At 31.0% G+C, this 9,686-nt stretch overlaps 1 protein-coding gene across 1 annotated transcript in view; it reads right to left on the bottom strand.

The window, feature by feature from the left end:
* Positions 1 to 4,531: 4,531 nt before the first annotated feature.
* Positions 4,532 to 9,686, bottom strand: part of LOC129972206 (T-box transcription factor TBX20-like) — an 86,940-nt gene continuing 81,785 nt past the window's right edge. Inside the window, exons 5-7 of the mRNA XM_056086242.1 lie at positions 8,391 to 8,467; positions 7,241 to 7,353; positions 4,532 to 6,042 (exon numbers count right to left, since the gene is read on the bottom strand). Of these exons, the coding sequence (XP_055942217.1) occupies positions 5,576 to 6,042; positions 7,241 to 7,353; positions 8,391 to 8,467 (657 nt within the window). The 3' untranslated portion in view covers positions 4,532 to 5,575. The remainder of the gene's footprint in view (positions 6,043 to 7,240; positions 7,354 to 8,390; positions 8,468 to 9,686) is intronic.

Raw genomic sequence — 9,686 nt, 5'->3', positions numbered from 1 at the left:
GGGCATTTTCACACTCCTCACAGATAGAACACAGGGTAAAGAACAACCATGCTCGAACCAGGACTCAAACCCAGAACGCCCAGAATCATGGGGTAGACGTGCTACCCCTAGGCCAAGACGACCGCAGTTTATTTTCATTGTCAGAACATATTACATTCCAGTTAAAAACCAGATTTTTTTTTTCTTAGCATTTGGCATAATTTTATTTAAGTACTGGTAGAGAGAGAGAGAGAGAGAAAGCTTCCGTGAAATTTTTGAATTTCGATTTTTTTACTCTTCGAAACTTTTCAATCTATTTTTTTAGTCTCTTATAAAGTTATTCTTATATAATTAAAAGATGACATTAAGATAGTTTTTAACGCATTATTATTTTTATTAAAAAGTAGAATAGTTTACATTTGATTTTTTTCCCCTTTTGAGCTTGTAATTTAATATCGATTATCTGACAAACAAGAAAAGAAAGATTATGAAGCTTATCTTTTTTTCCCCCATCTAAGAAATTGGGACTATGTTGTATATAATCTTTGCTAAGATATAAATGTGCAAAGACATAAGATATTTTTGAAATTAAATGACAACATCACCATTTAGATTAGTTTATTTTTACAACAAAACAGTGTAAACTATAAAACTGCATAAAAAAATTGAAAATAACAAGCCAGTGATTAATTGTAGGTTTTTATGAAATTCAATGACGTGTGTAGATTACAATTATACAATAAACCCATTCTCAACTACATTGCTTCAAAAAACAATAAAAAGGGAAAGAAATATGGTGTTTATGCATTGTGTTTCTATGCATTAAAGGTACAACAGAAGTTATATAAACAACAGCGTATTCTAGGCATAACAATAATATTTAAAAAGCGAAGAAACATAACTTTAAAACAAACCAATTTTTAACAAAATTTCTGCTAGTTCCAGCTTTTGTCTGGTTACTAACCCTTTGCCCTCTGATATCTTCTCTCTGGTCATCATTTAAGATGTCACATTTTGACATTTCATTTATTTATTTTGATTGTTGAAAATACCTATAGAGTGGTAAGAAGTTGTAGATTCATTTTTCGAGAAAATTCAACTTAAAACAATGATATATATTTATTTAATTTTCGGAGCAATAAACAGGTCATTGTATTTGTTGAATAATTACGCATGGAATTACTTTTCCGAGTGCACAGGGTTAATTGCATTTAACAACACACCAAATTACTTAATGAGTAAGATATCAACGAAATTTTTCGTTGGATATGTTAGAATGAATGCATTATCTGAAAGTTTTGAACACGAAAATAGTGTGCCTTAATTGAGGTTTAAGATATATATTCTTTAAAAATGTTACTTTTTCTTTTATTAATTTCGTTTTTATTAAGTTGGATGAAGTTTTTAAAGCATGAATGTAGGTGACAGTTTGAATCTATTAATACAATAATACATCACCCTCAGAGAAAATTGTCACCTGATGTATCCAGAGTGGATATGACGAATTGGCGGCTTACCGTTAACCTTAGAAGTGCATTTGTTGAGAGGATGACGAGCATGAAGAGGACAGAGGACTGCTGGAGAGAAATTATATTTCTGCATTAATTCCTTATCTACGAATTTACTTAATTTCCTAATTGAAAGAACGCGAATTATTATAATTCCTATAATAATAGAAGGGTTTTTGATATATTAAAGCGTTTTAAAGTGCTTTTTTGCATTTTAAATTACTTTATACTTATACTTAATTATCGATTTAAATTTAAAAATTCAGCAATTCAATGTGCGATTTGGGCACGTCAATGTATGCGAGAGGGTTAAATACGATCTTCTTGAACTTGGCTATTTTTTCTTACTTCCGAGTATTGATATGCCTTTAGTTTCTTGTGACGAAAAAGCGAAACTCAGCTAGATAAGAGAAGCTTCATTAATTAAATGATCAAAATACCTCTTATTAAAATAGGTTTATTTGATATTAATGGATTTTCGCTTTTTACCCGCCAACTCGTCAGAACCAGACTAATATATCGAATATTTTCATTGAAGCTGAAGTAAATATTTAAGCAAATTTCCACTCACTATAATTTATACCTTCTAGATTCTCAACCATTGAAAACACAATTTGCATTAGTTTTATCTGATAAATATTAAGGTACATTGAGTTATGTACTGCCCATTTGCTATTTCAGATTTAAGTCTTTGAATTCAAAATTTAAATAATCTGGCTATATTTCCGAAAATAATGAATGTTAGTAAAAATAAACATGTTGTTATTATTGCAATAAAATGCAATTGCAAAGAATGTATTTTAAATATTTCCTGAAATTAAACTAGGAAATTCACTTCTTTTTACCAAGCTTCAGTAGCTAAAAGTGATCTCTGTTTATGGTTTTTAACAGGATTCAGAAATTTCACATGTTTTTTTTTTTTTCGATGGTAAACAGAAAATTCATATTTAGAAACAAATTAGCTTTAATGAAATGAACTGGCTGTCCCTAATTTACAAAATTAATAGTAATAATAAAAAAAAGGATTAGACTGATAGCGGGTTTACCTTACCAGTTATAAGACAGCCAGTTGGCAGCGCATGCGTAGAAAGGCTGAAAAATGTTGTTCGGTCGATGGCAAGTAATTGTCTCGACGAGACAGCAACATGCCGCAGTATCATATTTTTTTTTCTTACTGCGCATGCGTTTATAGAATTTGGCGGTTGTTTTTTTTTAAACTTGAAAAAATTGATCACTTATCATCGATTAATTCCGTCATTTCTCTTTGTTCTTTCTGATGCGAAGTCGTGTTTTTCTTTTAATTTCAGATGCCATTTTTTTTCTACAGTTTTCCTAATTTAGGTATGTTGACCTTTCTTTTCTATTTTACTGTGTTTCTTTATGTAAATAGCCATCGTTTTAATACGATGCATAGTGAAAAAGAAATTCAGGGATGCCAAAACGGCAATTCATAGCCAAGCATGGAATGCCTGATGAATACCTATCTTATGAAATTGTGACAAACATAAATCAGTCCCTTTCTACGCATGTGCTGTGCCTACTGACCGCTTTATAACTGGCAGAGTGTAAAACCCGTTATGAAAAAGAAGTCGCTAGGGATGAGAAGGGGAAAATAGATTCCATTTAACTAAAAATAAAAGAAGATAAAATTTAGCCCTTCTGTCGTTTCTTTCTTTGATTTTTTTAAGGATTAAAGTTATAGGAATGAAAGGAGTATAGGATGCAACCGATAAGAGCTTTTCAATAGTGCATCTCATGCATAAGTGAAATAGCTTTCAAAGTTAAAACTGAAAATTATTTTTAATAATAATATCTAAACAACTGCAGCTATCTATCGAAAAACTTCAAATACAAAAGTTATTCTTTAAGATGTGGCAAATATTCGCCTAATTTGAGTTAACATTTCTTTCTTCAATTGTTAGAGAATTATGGGAAAATGAAAATTTCTAACACTCCACCATTTTTTACCCCTTTTAATTTGGATTGCCCATCTGCGAACTTGTATTTTTCACCAGTTGAAATCCATTTAAAATTATTCTAGTCTATGTGTTCACCAAATAACATGGACTAAGCTTAATGCATGGATATATATGTTATGGGTAAACTTATAAAATCCCATAATATGAATAATAACTGATTTATATCATGAATTATAACATTATATATAGATATATATAATATAAAAACAAATAACAAATCGCAATATAAAAGTTAGAATAATGGATTAAAAAGCACGAATTTCCTCCCTTGATGAGTCGATCAATGTTTTTTTAACTGCTATATTCTACTTTTTGCATTTTCTGCTGTTATTGATCTATTTTTTTTATTTTAAGATAGTTTTTATTATTGAGACACTGCGCATTCATAGCCTTCTTGTTATAGACAAATCTCCCCTTCTCTTTTTGGACATATGTTTTTAGTTTTCGTATTTGGTATTCTTCGTATTTTTTTCTGTCTTCTGATTGTTTTTGATATTTTACTCCATTTTGTTTTGCTTTTGTTTACACATTTATATCTTTTTTATATTCTGGTTAATATTTTCCTTTTGCAGTGTATATATAGAGAGAGGAACCACTTCACCGGCTAGTTTTCCTAGCGTGGCCCAGTAGTCAAGATTACAAAATTTTAGCCAATTATTAAGATGAAACCATTAAATTTTAACCACGTAAAATGAAATACTAAATTTGACGAGTTACTGCTTGCAAAAATTCAAATTTGGCGGCTGTTCAGTGTTTTATTGCTAACTAAGAAAACCAAGCCGCATGGATGCAGTAGTTCGATAACAGTGGCAAAATAAATACTTAGAAGAAAGTTTCGTGTTGGAATGCATCTTTCAGATTTGTAATTTCTTGAATACCCGAATCTAAAAAAAAAAAAAATCTATCTAAAAAAAAATATCTAATCTATCTAAAAGAAAAAGAAAAGAAAAGAAAAAGGGAGTCTATAAAAAAAGAAGACAGTCCATTATTTTTTGTTATTTGGTTTGCATGAATTGCCTCATGACATTAAACCAATTTTGTTTTTGCTCAAATTGCAAGAAATTTATTTTAATTACTCTGTCACTTTATTCTTCTTCAGTTCCAAACATTGTTATTATCTTTGAAGTTTCCTTATTTCATTTTCTTTTAATAGAATCTGCAATGTGTATGTAATAATTATTTCATTTTAATCATTATTTAATCTGATCAATTGAATTATGATGTCTTTCTAAGTATAAAAACTTGGCGACGATTGTGTTAGACAAAAATTCATGTTTTGATTAATAGTTTAGCTTCTTAGTAACCCAAAAATGCATTAGTATAACACTGATAAAAGAAACATTGGTGAGACTGGTATATGTACAAAAGATTTGTTAGGGAATGACTTTCCGATTTTTTTGCTTTCAACACATTGAATGCCATGGGGTTCACCGGTGACGAGTGAAGCAAAGATTACTAGAAACACTTCATTCGAGTAAATTTTCAAGATCTTTAAATTTTCCAATAATATCATCGGTACCAAAATGGTGTGAAAAAATTAATGCAATCGATATTGCATAATTTTTACATACAGCAAACAACATAACATTTTTTAACATACAAATATAACAAATGATTGTATTTCAGAGCCATGGTGATCATCGGTGACCTCAGTAAAATAAATTCATTACGAATAATTGCACAAATTAATTTGTTTGTTGCAATTAATATTTCACCAAAGTATTCACCAAATACTGAGGAATTTATGTTGGCCAGACAGGCGAGCCATATGAAATTAGTGTGGCGGCATTCATTGTGCTAATAATACTAATTTTCATCAATGTTCAAATTCAACTGTTAATGCCAATCTCTAGTGAATGAATTTCTGTAACAACACTCTTTTAATCTTAAATTTTGGAAATAATCGTAAACTTGGAGTTAAGCAGAATTCTTTATCCTAATAACACAAAATGCCCAACAATGCCTAATAATGTCAATAAATGTCTTTACGATATTAGGCATTCAGAATACTGGACAGCACCATGAAGATGTCGCGTAATATCTTGTGCTAACAGGATAAAGTTCGGCGATAGTTCAGTTCGACAAATACACATTGTGCTGAATTCTTACTCAAACGTTAGGACTCATTGTATCACAGTCAGAGCTTGAATCCGCTGTACTTTTCGGCACAGACGGAGGATGAACAAGCCTTGGTTGGAAATATGGGTGAAATCTCAGTCCTGGGTAGAGCCTGGAGAGCTGCAGTCTTGTGGCGTACAGTGCCTGGTTAGCCATAGTATTTCCTGCCAAGTGGGAATAGCCAGAAGGAGTATTAGTCCTAATGGGCCCAGGAATGTCCCCTTGGTTCATGTTTGTTCCGGATGTCGATGTCATGTGCGCAAGAGGAAAGAATGTCCTCGGTATTCCGAAATATAGACTGGCCAAATGAGCCGCTGCCTGCTGAGGATTGGTTGATGTCATGAGTGAGTTGAGGTCTGCCATTCCTATGCCCGGCAGATTTGGAAATTTCCATGGGGAAACTCTTCCTTGAGAAGCCAGTACTAATAACTCATTGCTTGAGGGGATGCGACCAAGAGCTGTAAATAAAAGAAATGTTAATGAGGTACAGCTATTTGCATCTAAATATTTAAAGAGTCTTCATAACGTCATAAAATATTTAATCACTTGCGGTAGCAAAAAATTCACAGGTGCGCGTACCAAAACAATCCATTGTAACTCATACCGATGCCACACAAAGTATCTGATACCTTATAGAAATTAAAAAAAAGATTTATATATTCTAGATGAATTAATTTTCGACCTTTATTTTAATATTTAGCACACCAATGCTAAGAAAAGTGTTCTCCAATTTTTTTGCGGAGAGGGAGGGACAGTGCTTTCATTAGAGAAAATTTTGGAGAGACTACATCCGCTGGTTCACTTCGTGTTTTCTCCTTTCTGTTTTTAAAATATACATCGATTTAAAAAAAAATCTTGGAGATTTGATATTTTTAATTAATTTCTTTATCTTACAATAATTTAATCGATAATTTTTAATTTTGGAATTCATTTCAAATTTTTCTATTACCCTATTAACGTATGAAGAGGAAACAATAAATGCATAAACGCTTTTCTCCAGATTCACTCTGAATGAAAAGCTCCTAAAAGAATTTTTCAATGGAATAAGAAATGAAATAAAATCGAAAATAATATTTTACTGAAGTGAAAGTATTTAATGAAGATGCATCTCGCAGTTTTCTTCCTTGTGCAGCACAAAACTCGTCATACCGTGCAAGTATATGAGAGAGGAGAACATGAATATATATGAGGGGAGAAGAGTTGAGCATAAAACTCTCCCGCACTTCTTTTTAATTAAATTTTTTCCGGTTATTATATTTTGTTGCATATTCTTAATTATTAGAATAAATTTATAGAACAAAAGCATAAAAATACATTTCAGTGGGAAGATAATCATATAAGACTGGATTTGTGTTCAATTAATTAGCCCTCCATTAGTCATATCTTATATGGCACGGTGCGGAATATTTTTTTCAAGAGAGATAGTAACTCACTATATTTCAATTGGTACTCCTACAAACTGAAAATTGAACATTTCTCAAGCGAAACTTCGTTTTTTGATCTTGATTTATTTTCTGACTTTCATGACAGTTATTTGTCGAACAATTAACATTTCACAAGTGGTGACAGGATCTTACTCATTATCTTAAGTATAACCAATGAAAGCGGTTAAAGGAGAGCTAAATTAGTTTAAGCTCATAAATTACATATTCTTACCCGCAGCACTAGCCAAAGCATGTTGTTCTAGTGTCATCTCCCCGGCCACCAAAGATCGGAAAGGAGAATGTCGGAACGCGTGCTCCCTGAGCAGAGTTTCAACCGATTCCCTGAAACGAAACACAAAAATATTGTTGAAATTATTTGATTCTCTGAAGCGAAACACAAAAATATTATCTAGTTATTCGTTTCTCTGAAACGAAACACAAAAATATTATCAAGTTATTCGCTTCTCTGAAACGAAACACAAAAATATTATCTAGTTATTCGATTCTCTAAAAGGAAACACAAAAATGTTGTCGAATTATTCCTCTCTGAAACGAAACACAAAAATATTGTTGAATTATTCGATTCCCTAAAACGAAACACAAAACCTCGAAATTAAGCTTAATGTTAATGAATTAAAATTTAAAAAAACACATTTCCATCTTCTAAGATATATATGTTTCAAATATGTCAAATATGGTAGCAGAGCACCAAAATGCATGCACGCACGCACGCATACATACATACATATACACTTTTCTTATTAATATTGATATCCCATAAAGAATTCGTTTTAATTCATCATAATACTGCAGGAAATTAAATACAGTAGACTCCCAAGTATCCGACCTAATGTGACGGAAGGGCAGGATGGATAACAAAAAAGCCGGAATTCTATGAACTCTTTTTGCTTACCAATATCAAAAGACAAAGTTTTTATACCAAGCTCACTGTTGTAATACGTATTTTCTCACTTCTCATTGAGTACTAAACCTTCCATGTATCTCAAGCCACGTAGAAACTGAACGCGGCCGGAGAAAAAGTAAGTGAAAGGATGTAAACTGCTCACATTTAAACATAAACTCTGCTTAACTTAAATGCAGGAAGCATAAACAATGTTGCCAATGTAGCGCCTTTCCTTCCTCAGTTAATTACAATGAAAGAAAACTAGGCCGGATAGTACGGAAACCAGATACTTGAGAGGGTACTGTATTCATCATTATGACTTTTTCAGCTTTCTGGTGCTTAAATTGCTTCACTAATGTTGCCTGAATAAAACATAAATGAAATCAATCATATTGTAAATATATTTAAATTAAAAATTTATTAAAACCTTAAATTTTATTCGTTAATTATGTAAATAAAGGAATCCAATTTTACTTGCCTTTCTAGATCAGTAAGTCTGGAAGAATCTCGAAAACCTTTGGCGAAAGGATTACTGTCTATTTTGAGCTTCGTGATCTAGAATAAATAAATATATACCTGTAATATGAATTGTTAAATAGAAATTTTGATCATATTTTATTATTCAAAATTTCATTGTTATTAGCATACACGTTATTTGATTATTAGATCATTTTCATTTCTGACAATTTATCATTTTTTTAAAACTTTACTTTTTTACAACGGATAAATACGATTTATAAAAAACTGAATTATCAAAAAATTTGTCAACATTTCTTTTGATTGTTTGATGATTTAGACGTGTTCACAGAAATAGCGTATCGAAAAAATTAGCTAATTAACTTTAAACGTGATAAACTAAAATCATGCGTCTTTATAAATTTTAATTCAAACTCCTCTGCAGAAAAAAAAAGATGCATATATTGAATTTCCCCATTATGGTATGAGGTTTTCAAAAAAAAAAAAAAAAAAAAAAAAAAAAAAAAGCTCGCACGTGAATGAATATTTCTTAAGATTATTATCATGTGAAAACATGATGTTGTTTTGGCTTGAGGCTTTTGAAGCCTCAAAACGATAGGGCAAAAAATTGATGATTTATCACTTTGGAAGCATCAATTTTTCGCTTTTAAGGTTATTAGAAAACGATAAAGAAGGTTGTTGCATTTGGCCACTTATCGCCAACAAAATGTTACAATTTAGCGTGAATGTAAGCCATGTATCCGATTTTCCTGTCTGGCCAATAAGAAGTTATCACCCGAAGAAGGATAGAGGAGGGGAAAAAAAAAAAATGGGATTCAACCAGAAACTATGAGGGGAGGTATCGGAAGGTTTGCATATACATATTTAAATATATATAAACAAAAGATTGTGAGATGGGGAAAAAAACATCGCTTTTCTAAAAATTAACGAATTTGCAATACAATAGTCACATAATCATTCAAAACCAGTTTAAACCGGAAAAAACCTCCTTTTTTTCCAATAAAATTTTTTTTTGATATTTATCTAGTATATTTTGGTTTCATAGATGTTTTTTCAATCTTTTTTTATGAAAAAATTTAAAAATATAGCTATTTTAAAGCGTTTTTCAAAAACATCCCGAACGTAATCATATACTTTATAACTCTGAAAAATTGTATGATAATACCGGAGAATACATTTTTCAGTTTAGGACGAACCCTTTTTCAAGTCACGAAAGTTCATAATTTTGATCTGAAATAATTCCACAAATTTTATAGGTAACTCCATGAAACGTTTTTCTATATTTTTATTATGATAT

The sequence above is a fragment of the Argiope bruennichi genome, chromosome 6, assembly GCF_947563725.1.
Source record: "Argiope bruennichi chromosome 6, qqArgBrue1.1, whole genome shotgun sequence".
NCBI classification, from domain to species: Eukaryota; Metazoa; Arthropoda; class Arachnida; order Araneae; family Araneidae; genus Argiope; species Argiope bruennichi.
Note: the sequence above shows the minus strand (reverse complement) of the source record. Positions and strands in the feature narration are given on the sequence as shown.